The sequence below is a fragment of the Macaca fascicularis genome, chromosome 4 (genome assembly GCF_037993035.2).
Source record: "Macaca fascicularis isolate 582-1 chromosome 4, T2T-MFA8v1.1".
In the NCBI taxonomy this organism is placed as follows: Eukaryota; Metazoa; Chordata; class Mammalia; order Primates; family Cercopithecidae; genus Macaca; species Macaca fascicularis.
The window spans coordinates 42,447,035-42,467,943 of NC_088378.1; the positions used below are offsets into that span (position 1 = coordinate 42,447,035).

Here is a 20,909-nt window from a genome sequence, read left to right on the forward strand (position 1 = left end):
TCCCTGTCCCCGCGGAGGAGCCAGGGCAGGGCGCGCAACTCCGGCCGCAGCTGTCCCGGGTCGTGAGCCGGCCCCGCCTTGGTAGCGGCGCCCCCTCGCGGTCCAGAGTTAGGCGCATCGGCGGGCTCGGGTCTCCCGCCCGGCGGGGAGGAGGAACAGGGTCTGCGGGGCGGGGACTCGGGGCCGCGGCGGGGCGCGCACACGCGGGTGGGACGGCCCGGGGTACCGGCCCTTGGAGCGGCTGGCCAGGCTCCCAGAGCGCCGGCGCCGCCCATGGCCGAACCGCTCCAGCCAGACCCCGGGGCGGCCGAGGACGCGGCGGCCCAAGCCGTAGAGACGCCGGGCTGGAAGGCCCCGGAGGACGCGGGCTCCCAGGTAGGCGCCGACTCAGGAGCGGAAGGGCTGGGCCAGCCTTCGGGCTGATTTGCCATGAGGCCAGCGGGTCCCATAGAGTTAAGTAAAAAGTAGAATTCTTTAAATGGTCCGAGTCCCTACCCCGTATCCTACACAAACGAGAAACCCAGGTCATTTAGGTCTACCCTCCCCTCTACCCCAGCGCAGGTCCCATCTCAATTTCTTGTCTTTGCGGGGTGGTAGGGCGAGGAGGAACTGGTTACGTCCCAGAACGCGTGGTGGAACCCTCCGAAGCGAGGGGGTGTAATAGGTGCTTGTCTTTAAAGTGTGAATCGAGTCCCCAGCGTGTGGGGTTGGGGCCGCTGCGGTCCCTAATCGCAAGGAGGGGAACCTCGTGGAGGGGCACCTCCCAGACCTAAGGAGCGGGGATCTCGGGCTGGACCCCAGGGCGGTGCAGCCCCTAGACAGGCCCGTTGCAGGTCGACCCGAGATCATGGCACCGGTATTTTTGCATCTCACTCCTACCCTCTTAGAATTGCTTCTCGAAGTTTTCTCTGTTCCGCTTTAGCCCGGAAGTTATGAGATCCGACGCTATGGACCAGCCAAGTGGGTCAGCACGTCCGTGGAGTCTATGGACTGGGATTCAGCCATCCAGACGGGCTTTACGAGACTGAACAGCTACATTCAAGGCAAAAATGAGAAAGGTAAAAGCAGTTTTCCTTGTAATTATGCATATTGTGAAAGAGTCCCTGGGTTTCTTATTGAGTTTTAGCTTGTCAAAGAAATATCCTTTATAATAGAAAAATAAGCAAGTCATCAAAGACTTGTCTTGTTTTCAGACAAGACTCCTCAGGACCAGAGTTCCACTGGGTATTACTTTTCAACCTCTGTTCTCTGATTTTGCTGGATGAACTGGGGTTTGGTGTAACGTGTGATAAGTCCTTTTCCATAGCTAACACTTCAAGATAATTTGCTGACTGGTAGGATCAGAGACATCGGGAGGCAAGAAGGTACCAAGATTAGAAGCATCAAGTCATAGCTTTTGGTCTGGCTTTGCCGCTATTTATATTTTAGCAGGTGTCTTAGCCTGTGGGACCTCATTTTCTGATTGTAAGAAAAAAGAGTTTACTGACCATGTAATCTCTAATTTCCCCTTTTATCTCTAAAATTAAGAATTTATTAACCCAGAATATCAGTATTACAGAAAGTGGTTTAATATGGGCAGTGAGCAGTTTAGTAATTTTGGCCTTACTGTTTTAAGATGAAAATTATCTTGAAGGTAAATATGTCAATAATGTGAAGTAAATCAAGAAACCCAGATCAAAACAGAATAGGTTAAATGTTTAAAGCTGTCAGAAATACACTAAATTTGCTTTCATTTTTATGTCACAGAGATGAAAATAAAGATGACAGCTCCAGTGACAAGCTACGTGGAGCCTGGTTCAGGTCCTTTTAGTGAGTCTACTATTACCATTTCCCTGTATATTCCCTCTGAACAGCAATTTGATCCGCCCAGGCCTTTAGAGTCAGATGTCTTCATTGAAGATAGAGCCGAAATGACTGTGTTTGTACGGTAAGTGGTAGATAATTTATAGCATTGCTGACTGCTAGTTTTACTTACAGTTTAGCTCCAATGCAATTTCAAAAGGCTTTTCACCCTTCCATAAAATTAGGTCTAATGCATTTTGTGATGTTTTCCTACTGGCTTTGTTGTATATGTTACTGAGGCCTGTCACAAGATAATAATCACTTCATTTAATGAGTCTATTGCATGCCCTTCATATAAGACACGGTGCAAATTATATGCCCCCAAAACAAAAGACTGCAATATAGTTAGATCTGAACAAAAGTACCTTAAACAAAAGTCTTAGTTTGTTCAGGCTGCTGTAACAAAATACCATGGGCTGGGTAGTTTATGAAAAACAGAAATTTGTCTCTCACATTTCTGGAGACAAGAAAGTTCAAGTTTAAGGTGCCGGCAGTTTCAGTGACTGGTAAGGGCCTGTTTCCTGGTTCACAGATGGAACCTTCTCAGAAATGTCCTAATGTGGTAGAAGAGGCAAGGTAGCTTTATTGGACATGTTTTACAAGGCTCTACCCTCATGACCTAATCACTTTCCAAAGGCCTCATCTAATACTATCACATTAGTGATTAGGTTTTCAAAATATGAATTTTGAGGCCCAGCACTTTGGGAGGCTGAGGCAGGTGGATCACTTTAGCCTGGGAGTTAGAGACTAGCCTGGGCAACATAGCAAGTCCCCATCTCTACTAAAAAAAAAAAAAATATATATATATATATATATATGCCAGGCCTGGTGGCACATGCCTGTGGTCCCAGCTACTTGGGAGGCTGAGGTAGGAGGATCACTTGGGCCCAGAAGGTCGAGGCTGAGTGAGCCGTAATTGCACCAATGCACTCCAGCCTGTGTGACAGAGTAAGACCCTGTCTCAAAAAAAAAAAAAAAAAAAAGTATATATGAATTTTGGGGAGACATAAACATGGACTTCATAGCTTTCTGCCCTGACCCTGTAAAATTCATATCATCTCACATGCAGAATATATTCATTCTATCCCAATAGCCCCAAAAGTCTTAATTCATTCCAGCATCAACTCAAAAGTCTAAATTCATCTAAAGATCATCAAAATCAAATCTGAGGCTCAAGGTACAGTTTATCCTGAGGCCGATTCCCCTCCATCTATGAACCTGTGAAATCAAACATGTTATATGCTTCCAAAAAAAAAAATGGTAGGACAGACATAGGACAAATACCACATTCCAAAATGAAGAAATGGGAAAAAAGAAATGGGTAACAGGTTCCAAGTAAGTTCTAAATCTTCAGATTAATTTTCTGTGACTCAAAGCTTTTCCCTCTGGGCCCACTGGGATGAAGGTCCCACTTGTGAAGCTCTGCTGAACAGAGGTTGGGCCGCCAAGGCTTCAATTGTCCCTGCCCATGGCTTTGGAGGCCCAAACCCACTGCAGCTCTCATAGTTGGAGGAACCCCAGGGGCAGTCCTACCAGGCTCAAATTACACACCAGTGGCCCTCCCAGTCTAGTGTGCCCTGCTCCCACGGCTCTGTTAGCCATTTTCCCTATTGGGGACTCACTGCAGTAGCTTTGCTCTCACTGTGGCCCTCTGCTTGGGTCACATATCCAAGGCCCTGGGCAGCTCCATCCTTCAAGGTGGAGGTAGCCATGCCCCCACAGCTCGTGTACTGGCAGAAGTGGCACCACATGGATGCTGCTGAGGTTAACTGCCTGCACCTTCCGGGGGGGACAGCCATAGCAGCCCAGGCCACACCTCAGCCCACTGGAGCTGAACCTGGGGCATCCAAGGAGGGCGGTACTGGAATGCAGGGAACAGAGTGGTGAGGCAGTGTTGGCAGTGAGTTCCAAGGCCCCCCAGGTGCCCAAAGACCCTCCTTTGAAATTGTACTGCCCCCGCCAGGCACTGAAACTTGGCATGTGATGGGAGAGGCAGCTCGTAATTTCTGAAATGCCTTTGGCACCGTTCTTCCATTATTCTGGAGAACAGGTCCTGGTTTCTGTTTAGATGGCAGTTCCACATTCATCTCCTTATCAAAGGGTTGCTTGGCCTTACCCTTGTTCTCTCTGGAACAAGCTTTCTCGTTTCTTTTAATATGGATAGGCTAAGAATTTTCCAAATGTTTAAGTTCTGCTTCCCTTTTGATTAAAAATTTACTCTTTACATTCTCTCTTCTTGTATTTAACTATCAAGAGAAGCCAGGCCACATCTTCCATTCCCATTTTGCTTAGAAAATGTTCACCCAAATATCCTGTTTCATAATTCACAAGTTGTACTGTCCACATTACACTGGGACACAAACACAGTTTCTTTGCCATGTCATGACAAGGGTCACCTTTCCTCCAAGTTCCAATAAATGTTCCTCATTTCCATCCAAGTCCTTATCGGAATGGCCTTTACCTCAAACCACCATGATCCAGTATGACTCGCACCCTCTCCTTAGACTGCCCTTGCCATCCTCAGCAGTGCTTCTGTATCTGTCACATGGTTACTGTCCTCTCCCATGTGACCCTTACAGCAGTCATGTGTGGACCAATCTGGTCCATTAATACTTGCTTATCCTTTAACTTTCAGAGGGTCACTCTCTTGTCATTTCTGCTCTCCCATTTCTTTACCTCTGTTGGCCCCTCCTCAGCTCCCCACCCTAGGATCGCTGTTGACGCCTGTTTTAGACCCTCATTTCAGAGCCGACTTATTCTGGGCGATCCATTCATATTGTTTCAACTCCGTGAGTCAAATGATTCTCAAATCTATTAAGTGTCTCCAGATCTGATTTCCCTACTTGTTGGACATCTCTCTTTGGGGTTGGGAGAATCAAACTCAACAACCCTAAAAATGAACCTTCCCCCAATTCCCAAATCTTCTCTGATCTTATAGTGCCTGTCTCAGTCGAGGGCCTCATCAGCCAGAGAGGCTCTTTTTTTTTTCTTTCTGAGACAGGGCCTTGCTCTGTTGTCCAGGCTGGAGTATAGTGGCATAATGATATCTCACTGCAGCCTGGAACATCAAGGGATCCTCCCACTTCAGCCTCCTGAGTGGTGTGTGCCACCACCATGCCCAGCTAATTTATTATTTTTTGTAGGGACGGGATTTCACTATGTTGCCCAGGCTGGTCTTGAACTCCTGGGCTCAAGCAATCTACTTAGCCTCCCAAAGCATCGGGTTTGCAAGCATGAGCTACCATGCCCAGTCAAGACAGCTTCCTAAGCAAGGAATTTACCATCACCATCAGCACACTGTTCCTGACAACTGGTTCCCACATCTGGCCCATTTACCTCAAAAATGATTGAGGGATTTGTTCCCTTCTCTCCTTCACCATTGTGACTTACTCGGGTCTTCATCTTCTAGGGACTGCACTAAGTCATCTTTGTGTAGCCTAGTTCTCAGCACATGCCTGACACTCCCAGTGGATATTGGGATGTTGATTGATCTCAACTGAATAATTTCTTGACTATTTCACTTCAGTAGCCTGCAAGCCATCTTCCCTGCCACCAGTCTTTTCCTCCCGTCTTCCACACTGGGACTGTGATCTTTCTTACAACAATGACAAAAGCCCAAAATCTCTGTCGGATTCCTCTTGTTTCCCCAGGGAAGCTCAGATTGTTGACACAGTGCACAGTGCCACCTATGACCTGGCCCAGCTCTGTCTCCAGCAGCTCCCCTTCCCATCACTTGGGCTTCTCACCCTTCACGGACCATGCCATGTTCTTCCATATCTTGTTACCTTTGACCTCAGGCACATTCGTCCACTTTTCCTTGCTAAAATTTCCTTGTTTTAAAATGCATATGATCATAGTACTTACCTATCTCATAAGGTTGCCATGAAGACCAGATGAGTTAATTTGTGTAAAACACTTGGAACATGAGCATCAGGCATTCCTAGCTCTAGCACTCTCTTTTCACTCTTTCTGGAAAGCCCACTGCCACCCTACAGTGCAAATGACACCTTTTCTGTGATGCCTTCTTCAGTTTCTCCACCTAGCCAGCTACTCTGTCCTGGGGCCCTTCCTTCTATTCTTCTTCTTCTAAGTAATAGTGACTGATTTATAGACGGAAACTTCAAGAATATGACAGCGTGTTACTATGTCCATATATTCCAGCCCCTGGCAAGGCAGGCACCATATATGTTGTCTGTGTTCTGAATAAAACTATGAATAGATCATTGTGAAACAACACACATTCAGAGAACAAAAGCTTATTTCTAATTAAAGGGTTCAATATTTGATTTTAAGGGAAAATGAATTTGAAAACAAATTCCTTTCAGGCAGAACATGCTAAGCATTGATTATTCATTAAGGAAATAAAGAATACATTTAGGAGCCAAAATGTTTCTTTCTTTCTTTCTTTCTTTTTTTTTTTTTTTTTTTTGAGACAGAGTTTCACTCTTGTTGCGCAGGCTGGAATGCAATGGCCCAATCTTGGCTCACTGCAACCACCGCCTCCCAGGTTCAAGTGATTCAAGTGCCTCAGCCTCCCGAGTACCTGGGATTACAGGTGCCCCCACTATGCCCAGCTAATTTTTGTATTTTTAGTAGAGACGGGGTTTCCCCATGTTGGCCAGGCTAGTCTGGAACTCCTGACCTCAGGTGATCCACCCACCTTGGCTTCCCAAAGTGCTGGGACTACAGGCGTGAGCCACCATGCCTAGCCCAAAATGTTTCTTAACCCGTGGTTCAGAATTATATTCAATCGACATGAAAACGATAGAACAGAAGAGTTATATCAACTCACCTGCAGTGTTTTATTTTGTATACATGTGCATGCAGAGATTCCTACACTTGGCAGGATTAAAAGGGAACTGCATGCCAGGAATGGTTCTGGGTGCTGGGTAGACATTGTTATATAAAACAGACATGGTTTGTACCCTCGAAAGATGACACCTCATCTGAAGCGTGGTAGGATTGATTTTTTGCACTGGCACATTGATAACAGAACTTATACCAAAGAAGGCATATTAAGAAAATTTTTGTTTCTCAGTGTTTCTTATTCTTCACCCTCAAAATCAAATTCATCATGCTTGCCTGTCAGCAGCTCAGCTAGGTCAGTGCTGTCATGATTTAATCTCAGGATGTTTTTGTTTATATACTGTAAAATCTATACTTAAACTTTTATTCTCTTTTCCCACTTTTGTTTTAAGCTTTTGACTGTCTTTTCTTCCACATCCCCATAGCAACCTCCTGCTTGGATCCTTCCTCACCAGTCTATTATCTATCTACCTATATTCTAATCCAGATCTGATCAAGTTGCACATTTCTGCTCAACATCCTTGGAAATAACCTCAAAAGGCCTTAGGCTAATGCACAGGGTTCTGCCTTCTAGCTCTGACTCACCTTCCTGGCCTCATTTTATGCCTCACTCTGAAAACACTTGGTATTTTTAGATTTATGGTCTCTTTCCTATCACTGCCCTTTCTTTGTTGAGCAAAACCATCCTCCATTCAGGCCCAATTCAGATGACTCTCCTTACCCCAGATTTAATCATGTCCTCAACGCTCCCACAACACTTTGATCCTGTCCTTGTTTAAAACCCTTCTCAGAGGCCGGGCATGGTGGCTCATGCCTGTAATCCCAACGCTTTGGGAAGCCAAGGCAGGTGGATCACTTGAGCTCAGGAGTTTGAGACCAGCCTGGGTAACATAGTAAGACCCTGTCTCTACCGATTTTTTTAAAAAATTAGTCCATTGTGCACCTGTGGTTCCAGCAACTCGGGAGGCTGAGGTGGGAGGACTGCTTGAGCCCAGGAGGTCAAGGATGCAGTATGCTGTCCCACCGTATTCCAGCCTGGGCAACAGACAGAGTGAGACCTGGTCTCAAACAAACAAACAAACCAAAAACCTCAGGATGTATAGAGAGAACTGCCAAAATGTTTCTCTCTTCCCTTGGATCATACATTCAGAGAGGTGAAAACTATATCATATTCATCTGTAATCCAGCGCTTATTCTTTTCCCTAGGAGAGGGAAAAAGGGGCAATGTTCAAGTGAAAACTGAGTCTGGAAAAGGGGCTTCTACAGGGGTGTCAGTATAGTTCTCTGATCAGCAGCACCGGCATGAGTGTGGAAGCTTGGTAGAAATACAGACTCTCAGGCCCCACCCCAGACCTGAATCTGCATTGTAGCAAAATCCCCAGGTGACCTGTATGCACATTAAAAGTTTGAGAAGCACAGGGTAGAGCACTTGAGATTGTGTAGGTTCCAAATCCACCTGTCAACAGATGGGAGGAGGGGATGCATCCTGCTGGGTTTCCTCAGTGCTGCTGAGGTCACACGGAGACCAGGAATCACAGGTAGGAGTGGTCAGTTCATCTGCTGACAGAGAGTAGCTTTTTTTATTTTTCTTTTTTGAAAAAGAGTCTTGCACTCTGTCGCCCAGGCTGGAGTGCAGTGGCATGATCTCGGCTCACTGCAACCTGCACCTCCCAGGTTCAAGCAATTCTCCTGCTTCAGCCTATCAAGTAACTGGGACTACAGGCGCCTGCCACCATACCTGGCTAATTTTTGTATTTTTATTAGAGATGGGGTTTTACCATGTTGGCCAGGCTGGTCTCGAACTCCTGACCTCAAGTGATCCGCCCACCTCGACCTCCCAAAGTGCTGGGATTACAGGCGTGAACCACCTCGCCTGGCCCAGAGGGAGGAACTTTGAAGTTGCACTTCACCCAGCATTCACGGTACCAGCACCCGCTTTTTGCTTCAGACTGACATTCACATCAGTATTAAAATCATTCACGGTTATTTCCTTTCTCCTTTGTAGGTCTTTCGATGGATTTTCTAGTGGCCAAAAGAATCAAGAACAACTTCTGACATTAGCAAGCATTTTGAGGGAAGATGGAAAAGTTTTTGATGAGAAGGTTTACTACACTGCAGGCTACAACAGTCCTTTCAAATTGCTTAATAGAAATAATGAAGTGTGGTTGATTCAAAAAAATGAACCCACCAAAGAAAACGAATGAGAAAAATGAAAGGAAGTTCCGCTGTCAGAGGCAAAACGTCTGTTTATCTTAGACACCAACATGACCTCTTAAGTAAAGTGCGTGTCTAGTGTCTTCTATTGAGAATACTACTATTAATGAAGCTTATTTCCAATGTGCCTTTTTAATGCTTGAAGTTTTACCTACATACACAGGTAACAGAGGACAGTAGTCTGTAAACATATAAATTAGTCATAACTATGGCGGTCTTTATTTCTGTGAGGATCTAGGGAAATTTCACGTCACTTCCCTCTTCTTCACTGCATCACAATCATATTTCCTTTTTTTCCTTGGATTTGTGTCAGTTGGATGATATCCCCTCCAGATAGTATCAATAAAAATGTTAAAGATTTATCTTGTGTGGAACCACTAGGATGTCAGGCCCAGAGAGGTGAAATTCAGTTGGACACAAAAATCAAATTGTCTTTTGTGGCTGCCACCATTGCATTCTCTGTTGTATGTATTACATTCCCTCCCGCATCCTCCCACTGCCCCACTGCCCCACTGCACAAGAATACTCTATTTAACTCCATTTAAACGTAGTGAATTCATTCCTTTCTTTCTAGTCTCCACTTAACCCCCTAAAAATCTTGCTTTTTCCCCCTAAACATTTCACTGAACTGTCACGTATTTTCATTCATTCTTGAACTCATTGTAGGGAGCCCCTGCTCTGTTCCAAGCACTCTGCTAAGGTAAGAAAATCTGTGTCCCAAGCCCCTCATCACTGACTTCCTCTTTACTAACTTCAACAACATCTTTCCACCTCCTTAACTATTTCATTCACCCTCCCACTGTGAACACGACAGATAAGGCCCCTGGCCTCATGGAGTTTACATTCTAGAGGGTGAGGGAGTTCAACACAAATAAGATACTTGAAATTGGCAAGCATGATGAAGAACTGAAATAGGGCAGTGGGGTAGAGTGTGGTTAGGTAGGGTGTGGTGGGCATCACATAAGGTGGTCAGCAAAGGCCTCTCAAGAGACAGTTGAGACTTGAATGATGAGGAGGAGTCAGATGAAAGCCAGGGGCAGACGTGACAGTGTTAAAAGGGAGAGGCCATGTTTGATACCTAGAACAAAAAGCTGCACACACTGCTTGCTGAGCAAGAGAGCACTGTAGGGCATGGTCTTGTAGGGCACGGTCTCTCCTGATAAAGAAAACTGCTGACCTTAGGCAGGGTTTTAGGAGGGATTAACAGACTTTCAAAAGCATTTAGGAGTTGATCGAGCTTTAGTTGTGGAGATGCAGTTACCAGAGTGAGGCCGCTGCTGATTAGCATGATTTAGAAGCCTGGTTTGGAGGTGAGGTGACTGATGTGAAATTGTCATTGATTGTTTCTGGAACTTAATTGTTACTATGACCAAAGCATGGTCAGTTTTATTCTGGGATTTGAAGTTGTGGCAGACAACGTGAGGTGTGCCACTCAAATTTACCTTCAAGAAAGTACCAGCCGCCCAGTTGTGAGGGGTGTGGTTCGCTGACAGTCTCTCTTGTTACTGTCTTCAGGGTCCACGCCAGATTTCAAGATAAGGACACACTATTCTATGGGAGAGAGGGGGACCTAGTCAAAACTGAGCAAGGCAGTGGTAGCTGACAGCATGCTTTTTTTCTGGCAACTTCCAGCCAATAACTGAGCAAGGTGGTGGTATAAGACCTAGCCATTTAGGCCAGGTGCAGTGGCTCGCATCTGTAATTCCAGCACTTTGGGAGGCTAAGGTGGGAGGATTGCTTGAGCCCAGCAGTTCAAGACCAGTCAAAGCAACCTAGTGAGACTGTCTGTCCAAAAAATAAAAAATTAGCCAAGTGTGGTGGCACACGCCTGTAGTCCCAGCTACTTAGAAGGCTGAGGTGAAAGGACTGCTTGAGCTTAGGAGGCGGAGGTTGCAGTGAGTCATGATCATGCCACTGCACTCTAGCCTGGGTGACAGAGTGAGACTCTATCTCAGGAAGAAAAAAAAAAAAAAGACCTAGTCATTTCTACCAGCTTGAAACCCCTCTAATAAACAGCCTCTGCTCTGGAGGTTTTTGGTGGGCTGGTAGAGACTTTGTTAGATTCTACAGTTCCTCTGCTCAATCCTGCTTTTCCCTTTTCCTTTCAGAGATGTCACTTCACCAGTTTTGTACTCCTAACTCCATCTCAGCCTAAAATTGGCACAATTGGTACCAGTGGCCCACGAATGTAGGTGGTAAGACAGCATTAGCAGGCTGAGTGACTCACTGTCTGGCTGGCTCGGAGGCCCCCATCCCTGGTGGATAGGTGACACAGACAGTCCCTGGCACAATGATGAAGACTGCAGATGAAATGGCATGCTGCTACAAGGGAACGCAATGACTGCTGGGTGATTTGGGTGTCTCAAATGTGGGAAGGGTGGATGAAAGAGACAAGGACAATGGGCTTCCATGGTTATTGCTGAGCTGGATTGACATCCTGCAAGTGGATAGTGAAAAACTGAGGTCAGTTAACAAACAAAACCAAGTGTGAGAAGCAGAGTCTCTGTGGTAGCTTGCCAACAAGTCCTCATCTCATGCTGTAGCCAAGCAGAGCAAGCTGAAGGTCAAGCACAGGATTCCATGGTAAAGGTAGCTAACAGCCAACAGATACTCAACCAAGCCAGGCCTGTTAGATCAAAGTCAGAATCAAACGTGGGAACCTAAAACATGGGATGGGGGCATTTAGTGGATATCCCCAACCATTTGACTCCCTAGGAGACTCCCTGAATATTCAGAGCCTGCAGAAGAGGCCCACCCTTCCCCATGAAGAGCTGGCAGTACCCTCCCTCCCTGCCTCTCCCCTAACACAAGGGGATTCAGTGTCCAAGGTCTTTCCCCATGAAGCAACAGGTGTCCCTCAAGATTGGTCCCTCCCCTTCTCCTGGCTACCAGGCCTATAACAAGACTTAAGTCAGAACATAACTGATTGCAGCTGAGGGGTCTGATGAGGGAGAAATGGACTCTATGCCAGAGGAGCCACCTAACCTGATGGCATGTACTGCAGGGGGCAGGGGTATACTCTTGGGACTGGATCCCGAGGGTGCTTGGTCAAAGGGGCTGGGTTTTTACAACTAGATAAAGGAGAGGGTATATTGACTTGGGGCTCTCAGGATACAGGATTTCACACCATGAGAAACATGCCAGGAGATAATACAGACTCACTGTTCTAGGGTGGCTTCATAGAAGCCTAGAAAGAGTGATCAGAATGTTGAAATCCTGAATGGCTGGGACAAACAATAGAGAAAGGAATGAGAAGGCTCAGGGAAGGGAGCCTGCTGGCATGGATACATGAGGCAAGGGGACCCATCAGACAATTATGTTCCACGGGAAGGCCCAGGGGACCCATCCCTCAGCAAGGCCGCTGGGAATGCACTGGTGAGCAGGCTTGAGCATCATGAAGGAGCTCAGCGGTGGCTTTCCTCAGCAGGCTGGGGCTGGCAGGAAAGGCTGTGATGGAACTTCGCTTGCTGAGAGCAATGTGGATGATGATAAGACCTTGAAGAGCCCAGGTGGGAGTGCCAGCCACAGAAGCCAGGGTGCCATCAGTATCCTGTTAACCACTAAGCTCCAAATGGCAGCCAAGGGGCCCTGACCTGTAAAGTCTCATGGAAATAGTTGGTAGAACAAGGCATTCCTAGGGACAAAACAGCTTACTAATCAACAAGGGTAAGGCTTTATAATCAAAAGCAAGCAAGAACTGATGAGCAGGGGACTGAGAGAGATCACTCCAATTAAAAAACAAAAACACGATTCCTTGCCAGTTTCTAGTTCAGTTTTCTGACCCAGAGCTCATTAATTGCAGAGGTGACTGTACCCTAGGGGAAAGTTTCCTGCAACATTTCAGCAGGTGTACACAGTAATGATCCCCTCATTCTTTTTCTAAAGGATCTATGGCCGTTTACTCAGGTGGCTCTACCCTGGGGAAAGAGGAATACCTGGATACGTCAGGATCCAAGTTAACATCTGATACCCACTAACCCAAAGTGTCATTACAGTTCCTCCTCTTCCCATTAAAATGGGAGCATACAGAGGTTAGAAAGTAAATGTAGTTCTAATCAAAGTTTGGCTTACAGCAGATCTCCTGGGCCTGCAGGTTATCTGACTGGTTATCTGCCTAATTCCTGAATGTATAATTGAGACTGACATCCTTGGCAGGCAGCATAACCCCTACATTTGTTCCTTGACCTGTGGGGAAAGAGTATAAGCTTCTAAACTCCATCTCCTCCAATCAGGGCAGTAAACCATAATCAATATTGCCTTGAACAGTGTTTTTTAAGCACCTCAGGTGAACATCTGCTTTTGGCCATGATGATGAAATGGGAACCCAATTTACCCGTCCCTCTTAAACAACTAAAAACGCAGACAAAATATATGAAACAATGGTTTTCAGACACTGAAAGTTCATAGTACAGGACTGTGATCTCTGAGAGAAGGGGGAATAATGAGGTGAGTCCAATGATTGCTCAAGCTAATGGCCTGGAGGCAGTTTCTAGGCAGCAAAGCAGGGAGGGGGAAGCTAGAGACCTGTGGTCCTGTTGTGTTCAGGAGATGGAGATCAGTGTTACTGGAGGCCAAGGTGAGTAAGTGAGAGGAGAGAAGGAAGCAGCACACACACACAGTGCTGTAGATCTGCAGTGGGTCCCCTAGAATCCTTGGTTGAGTGAAGGTGTAAGAAACTACCTAAGCCAAGAAATGAGTAACTGGAAAGTAGTAGAGTAAATAATTTACAGATCATCTACAGGGCTGCGAAAAGTTTGGGTTTCCATTAGCCATAGTAGAAATAACTCATAATGCATGGGTCATCAGGTGAAGTCCTCCAAAGGGTGGTTTTGAGGTCAAATTGTTCCTAGACCAAAGGCTTCTTTGGACTTCCCCTAAAAAAGCTTAAAGGCAAGCCTTGGAAGGATCAAACTAATTTCAAGAAACTTAACTGTGACTCAGAATAAAGCCCAATACCATTTACAGGAATATAACAAAATCCATCAACAAACAACATAACACTCATAATTCCCAACATCCAGTTAAAAAAAAGTACTGGAAACAAAGAGAAATATAAATTATGGCCCATAATTAGGAAAAAAAAAGAGTAATCATTAGAAGTAGACCCAGAAGTGACACATATGAAGAAATTAGCAGCTTAAATTATGTGATGTGGCAGATCTTACGTACTGGAGGTAGGGGGAAAGAAGATGCAGTGTGAAAAGATGACAAGGCCCAGTGAGAGAATCACAGTGCAGGTCCCTGGGGCTCTGAAGCATGATGGTTCTAACTGCAGGAAAGAATCATATGCTTTTTGTAAAACAGCCTCTGCTGTGCTACTGGGCCCTGGTAGACGCGGAACTTTGAGACCCAGTGATGCTGTATCCAGAATTGCCCATCTTAACTGGGTCCTGTGGGAAGCACCAAGTCATAAGCTAGTAGGATTGGCCGCCGTCCATTGGAAGATGGAAATGATATATACAGGAGCAGTTCCAAGCTGGACTGGAGGACATAAGCAAACTGCAAGAGCAATGATCCCAACCACCATGTCTGAACAGTGGCACCTACATCACCCCTCCCTGTGGTTGTTGGAGGACCTATATAATCCACTGAAGGAAGAGGAATGCACAGGCTTGGTTTATTGATTAGTCATCTTATTCTGTAGTTGCAAGCTGAAAATGGACCCTCACTCAAAGGTGACATTGAAAAACGGGAAAAAAAATTGCAATCTTACTGTAAAAACCAGGCAGAATTTTTTGAGGTACATTGGATCATTCACTTTGTGAGGGAGGACAGGGAAAATATTTATGGAAATAGCAGAAAATGGCCTGCCAGCTGATTAGGAGTTTGGGAGGAAAAAACATGGATGATTAGGAGGTCTGGGGTAGAGGCATGTGGATGGGCATATAGAATGGACACAGAACTTGAAAAACTGTATGACATGTTAATGCCCACCAGATAGCACCCACCACAGAAGAGGCACTAAACAATCAAGTAGACGAAATGACTTAGCCTGTTGTATTAGCTTTTGCCAGTGCCCACCTCAGTGCTGGTAAAATGCGTACACAAAGTGGCAGTGGTGGCAAAGATGGAGGCTATGCATGGAACCCAGCAACATGCACTCCCACTTACCAAGGCCAACTTAGACACTGCTCACTCTCACTATCCAACCTGCCAGCATTAGATACCAATACTGAGACCCCGATGAGGCTGTGAGGACCAACTCGTCACTTGATAGCAAATTCACTATGGTGGGCTCATTCTTTCCTAGAAGCACCGGCAGTTTACTCACACAAGGACAGACTTCCTATTCTAGGTATGTGGTTCCTTTTGGGCCTACAGGGTCCTGAACACAATCTAGGGACTTATAAAAACATATGATCTGTCAACATGGACTTGCTGAATACATGATCTATACATGTTAACACCCAATCAGAGAGAGTTCGCCAATGGCCATAGGATCCACGTCTCCTATCACATACTGCACCACCTAGAAGCTGCTGGCCTGATGGAATGTTGACATTGCCTGCTTTAGCGCCAGGTGGGAGACAATACCCTGCCAAGATGTGCCACCATCTCCTGCACATGGTATACTTATTGAATCAGAAAGCCTGTATGATGCTGTGTCTACAACAGGAATATATAGATTTCAGAACCAAGGAGTGGAGGCAGGAGTGACCCCACTTACCATCACACCCAACGAACCATTGAGGGACTTAGTACTTCCCATGCCCGAAACTCTGGGTTCTACAGCATCAGAAGTCCTAGTTCTCAGAGAGTGTATACCTTCTCTAGGCAATATTGCAAGAATTCCATTGAACTACAGTCTGCTGCTACTATGTGGGCACTTTGGACTCTTTGTGTTCAGGGACCAGTAGGCAAGAAGTCACCATCTAGTCAAGGGTAATTTAGCATGAACTGCAAGAGTAGGTAAGCCTGCTGTCAGAGGATGGGGGCAAGAGCAGTGTGTGTGGAACTTAGCAGATCCACTGGAGGCACCCTCTGTACTCCTCGCCCAGCTGTAACTGAATGGACTAGTGCAGCAACCCTGGTCTGAGAAGGGTTTGGCTCCCAGGAGCTCAGGACCCTCAGGAATGAGAGCTTGGTTTATACTATCAAAAAAGCCACCAAGACCAGCAAAGATGACAGTTGAGGGTGAGGGGAATTTAGAATGAAGCAGGGAGTAATGAGGACCAGTTGTGGTTCCAAAACCATTTGCAGGAAGGTGCTCTAGTTGGTCCTACCAAACTCCTCTTTCAACATTTATCCTCAGGAAGAGACTGGAACAGTCACTCTCTGCGTGTTTTTGGGGAAATGGATCCACAGAGGCAAGGGGTGGACTGTGGCAGGCATGGGAGGTGCCAGTTAGATCCCCCTTCAAGACAAGACGTGCCATCCAGCTGCAAGGAGTGTGGGTAGCTGGCAGCCACCAGCTGCTACTTCACCAGGATCCACCTTAGCTTTCAAGCTGAGGTCACACTATTCTCAAGACAGGAGGGGTTGGTGGCCAGTGATTTCACTAAATTATGGAAATTGAGAGCATGCTTTTCTCTGGGGGGGCTCTTGCCACAGACCAAGCAAGGCAGTGGTACCGGGACCTAGCTGTTTCAGTCCAACACAGGACTCCTCCAATGAGTGACCTTTTTCCCAGAGCTTCCCTGGGATAGCGGATCGCCTGCTCTCCCTGCCTCGTCCTGCTTCCTCTTTTCCTTTCAAAGGTGCTTACTCCAATAATAAAACCTTTGGTATTCTAACTATCTCAGTGTCTACTTTTTGAAGAATCTAAACTGGCAGTAGGATCATGCCCCTAACTGATAGCTCAACCACATTTTCTATCTTTGGGCCTCCTTGTCTTTACCTAGCACATGAGAAACATTTATTAGGATTTCTTTTTCCATTGCTGAACACATGACTACAGATTGCTCTACTTCTTGTTCTGTGAGTGAAGGCTGGCCGCTGTGGAAGGTAGGTCAGAGCAGGCAACTGAGAGAAACTATCACAGTTACCGAATGGCTTATTAAGGAAAGTGGCGCAAGAATCAGGTCCATATTTCATTCAAATGACCCTCCGTTCCCCCAACAATATCCTCACATCTGCCAAAGCAAATTACTCTGCTGTGCTCATTTGCTGATGGAATGAGCATCACATGCAGGCTGAACCCCTACTACGGCAGAACCAAGAAAGCCGCTCTTTCCACTCTCCTCCTAAGATGCTGCCCTGATGGGTGGGGAGAAATATGGAGACACAGAAACGTCTCCTTTTCACTGTGATTCTCCTACGGAATATACTGTCACCCCCACAGGAAAAGCAAGAGTTCAATCAAGATTCTTCAGAAATAGTATGATGGCAGAAAGCAGAGCACATTGAGGTTGTTTCCAACTGACAGACCAAACAGTCATTTGTTTCTCTCCCCACTGATAGTAAAAATAAAGTGGAAATAATTTAGGGCTAGGGCTTCTGTCTATGATTATCTGGAACTTAAAGTATCAGGATATGAGAGCCATCAGATCTACCCCTGTGGAGCTTTTGAATAAGATGTGGTCCGTAACAGAAGCGGGCCCCATGGAGTAGAGTAGCCATGCGGAAGGTGCCATGTTTCAGGGATGAGTCTCGATTCTTCTCTCCCTGTATTTCATCCATGCCTGTGAGAAGTTGTCACATCTCTCCACATGCCATGTCATCTGAACCGCCAGGCGATAGGCTATTCGTATTTTATTCCAAAGTCCACAGGACACGATGTGGAGTTGTTTTTCCACGTGCCCTGGTAGATGGTGCCATCCAGTGTCTATGATGTTCCACCTCCTCTCTGTTGGGTCCTCACCTCCCCCAGAGACCTTCTGGTCTCACTGCTTTTCTGTTTGTATCCAGCAAAACACTCAACAATTCTGTACAAGAAGACCTATCTCATTATTCAAAAAAATACATGTCTAAACAAAAAGAAATGTTTCAAATATTTACTTTACAATTATTTTATTCAAAGCAAATTAAATACAAATGTGTATTTTTCATTAAAAATGGGGATCTAAAAATAGTTTTATAATTAGTGTTATGTTGCTTTATCTTTGCATAAATTATGTATTAAAGGTTTCTGATATCCATATACATTCTAGTCTTTTTTAGGCAGCTATGAGAAGATTTCATATTCAAAAGCCAACGCCAGTTTTCTAAAGAACAAACGATCTTTGTGCCAAATTAGTAGACAATTGCTCCAAATCTCTGGTCTTGATTTCTGGTTGTGTGAAGAGCAGTGTTTTGTTTTTTTTCAGAGAAGGGAAAGAGTCTTCATTCTTTAGGTTTGTTTTTGCCTCCAAGACATTTCTAAATGGGTATCTAAAGTTTTAGTTTATAAGTCTCATAATGACTTGACCCGTGCAGTCCAACTTTTAGATACTTTCATACCCCCCAAAAGCTGGCAGGTGGTAGTTGCACTAGATTCAGACCAACAGTCTCCACATTATCATCCTAGGTCCTTCTAATGAAGACGACAATCCTCTGGCTTATTTAACAAATGAAGTCTAAGTACATGGAAGTTAAGGGAGTAAGGGTGGGGGTAATAAGATTATTACATTAAAATAAAGACTTGGCGCACTTGTGTCCCATGTCTAAAATTGTTGAAAATCTGACTGGAGAAGATTATAAGATAATTAGCAACTCAATTATTTATAAACAAATATAAAAACGCACAAACCAAATGATGCAAAAAAACCTTTTTAATCTAAAAATTCATTTCCCAGGGCTAACTGATAGCCAGGCCCTACCAATTTTTATCAGTTTATTTGACTAACAAGAGCTATTCAGCATTTTCTTCAAAGTAAGATAATATATAATAGATTTTGATAAATTTTTCTGAATTAGGACATGATACTGTAGGCAGTTCAAGGAAAAAAAAATAGCCATAACTTTTTCTTTGGTGTAACCAAAAGGATATCCAAAAGTTAGCAGATGTTGACATTTCAAGTGACAGGAAATTGCCTAATGGAAGTTTAAACTCTGGTTAAAAACAACAACAACAAAACTGTTGTAAAAGGAAAAGCCCCACCCATAGTTCTGTAGTGCAAGTTTTCAAATTTAATTCTGAAAAATAATTTTATTTCATAGGCAGAAAACAAATTCCAGCAGTGTATCACTTTACTCCTCTAAAAACCCTTCCCCTCTCTGTATGTCCACACCGTCACTTCAGTTGTCAATGACCTCAGCTGCTACTCAAGGAGGAAATTCATTAAAAAATTACCCACACTTCTAAAAATCAGGCTACAATTGTGTGTACGTGGCTGCACAGCAGCAGGCACCAGGTTACAGCGTTGCCACTTCTACATGTTTGTCATTTTTACAAAAAAGAAGCAAAGTCTACCTCCCCTAGAAAAAAGTACCTGAACCAATTAGTCACTTAGCCCCTTCCCAGCCTCTCTGTGCTCACCAGACCTGCCTCACCTCAGCAGCACACGTGTGCATATATCTGTGTGTTCTGTGCATTAAGATCCAGCAACTCTACTGCCTCTTTCTTAGAAGTAACATCTTCTCCTTTCTTAGGGAACTCGCTGATTTCCATAAACGTAATGCTCTGAAAGCAATTACCATCTAGTCCAGAGTAACTCCGTTACTCTATCAAGCTTAACTCTGGCTTGCTTTCTTCTATTTCTGTACATGTTGTTTGCGTATACATGTATTTTTTAAAAATTAAAATGTGTTGAAAATGCACACACACACCCAGCATTCAGGAAAAAAAAAAAAAAATCTTCCCCAGGAAGCACTTTCAGAAGTTTAAGCTTCTACTTGTTCTTAAGCCACAGGGCAAGTGCCAAGTGAGTCCTAAATAACCCTTCACTCACACTGCAGGGCTGGCAACCCCAGGCCCACAGCACAGAAACAGCGTGGGATCCCCGGGTGAGCCAGGGAAGGGCGCCTAGCAGGCTTCCCAGAGTGCTGCATTGCTCATCTCCCCCCGTGTCACCTGGGAGAGTTATGTTCTTGGCCCTAACTCTCCTCACTCAGAGAACCGCCACACTGCGGGGAGGGCTCTCTGCCCTCTGCACTGGCTGTCCCATCCACGGGGCCTGGGGCCTGGGGCTGCAGAGAGGCGGCAGGCCCCTCCCCACAGAGCAGGCTGCCCTCGTCCATCTCCTCCCTCGCTAGTCCGTCCAGGGAACATCCCTCCGCAACGCCCAGAGCCCCGTGGGCCACGCTGTCCACAGGCTCCACGGCCTCCCCTTCTCCCTCCGAGATGACGGTCATGGGGCTGCTCTGGATCCGGTTCCGCATGCTGTACCTGCTGCTGGCGGCACAAGGCGGTGTTCGGCTGCGGCCGTACCTGGGGCCGGAAAAGGACAGACTCCGAGGCATCAAGCCTTCATTCTTGGCCCACTCCTCCTGCGCCCTTCTGTTTTTGCTTGGGGAACAGCTTGATGGGCTCTCGGGGGCATCTGGTGAAGGTTCTGACCTTGACCTCTGGAATCTAGGGTCTGTGTTCTTGAGCATCTCTGCTGCAGACATGCGGGCGCTGGTGTCTGAACGACTGCCCTTTTTTAGCAGCAGAGCTTTGAAATTGTCACTGCTGGTGCTGCTCTTTCGGATGCTTCTCTGAATCGATCCCACTTGCTTTGGAGAGGCCAGGCTCGGGGCAGCGCCGGTGGGTGTCACGGGTGGGGAGGGAGAATGGTTTCGGGAGTGGTCATCATCTGAATCTCTACGGCCGAGGACTTTCCTTTTGGATCTGAGATTTAATAACATTAAGAAAAGGTTAATTCCCATGGGACCACAGACTGTGGTCACAGCCACAACCACTCTGCTTCTCTTATCGCATCTTCAGGTCACCATCTACTTCAGATTCACTTTCAAAAAATTTATTTTTCACTGGGCACAGTGGCTCACACCTGTAATCCCAGCATTTTGGGAGGCCAAGGTGGGAGGATCACTTGAGCTTTGGAGTTCAAGACCAGCCTGGGTAACACAGTAAGATCTTATCTCTATTCAAAAAAAAAAAAAAGAAAAAGAAAAAGAAAAATTAATAAATGCATAATTATTTATTTATTTAAGACAGAGTCCTGCTCTGTTGCCCAGGCTGGAGTGCA

The 20,909-nt window shown here is 45.7% G+C and overlaps 2 protein-coding genes across 16 annotated transcripts in view; one reads left to right on the forward strand and one right to left on the reverse strand.

Annotated features, from left to right (window-relative positions):
• Positions 1–214: 214 nt before the first annotated feature.
• On the forward strand, positions 215–16,598 carry HEBP2 (heme binding protein 2). 4 transcript variants are annotated; one of them, XM_074037125.1, is made up of 4 exons: positions 215–375; positions 923–1,058; positions 1,747–1,927; positions 10,971–16,598. In XM_074037125.1, exons 1-4 carry the CDS (start codon positions 274–276, stop codon positions 10,999–11,001), a joined length of 450 nt encoding a protein of 149 aa, XP_073893226.1. In that variant the 5' UTR covers positions 215–273; the 3' UTR covers positions 11,002–16,598. The 4 variants fall into 4 exon arrangements, with proteins under 4 accessions (XP_073893226.1, XP_073893227.1, XP_005552021.2 ...); XM_074037126.1 differs by having other exon boundaries at positions 1,747–1,809; positions 10,971–12,612; XM_005551964.5 differs by lacking the exon at positions 10,971–16,598 and adding an exon at positions 8,654–9,222.
• Positions 16,599–17,794: 1,196 nt separating this feature from the next.
• NHSL1 (NHS like 1) overlaps positions 17,795–20,909 on the reverse strand; it is a 234,648-nt gene continuing 231,533 nt past the window's right edge. For all 12 annotated transcript variants that reach the window (XM_074037121.1, XM_045391456.3, XM_074037123.1 and 9 more), the window contains one exon: positions 17,795–20,551. In XM_074037121.1, coding sequence (XP_073893222.1) covers positions 19,816–20,551 — 736 coding nt within the window. In that variant the 3' untranslated portion in view covers positions 17,795–19,815. The remainder of the gene's footprint in view (positions 20,552–20,909) is intronic.

Coding starts and splice junctions, on each gene's coding strand:
- HEBP2 (XM_005551964.5), top strand. CDS start 274: ATGGCCGAACCGCTCCAGCCAGACCCCGGGGCGGCCGAGGACGCGGCG. Junction 1,059..1,746: donor TCAAGGCAAAAATGAGAAAG/GTAAAAGCAGTT, acceptor TTTATGTCACAG/AGATGAAAATAAAGATGACA. Junction 1,928..8,653: donor GAAATGACTGTGTTTGTACG/GTAAGTGGTAGA, acceptor TCTCCTTTGTAG/GTCTTTCGATGGATTTTCTA.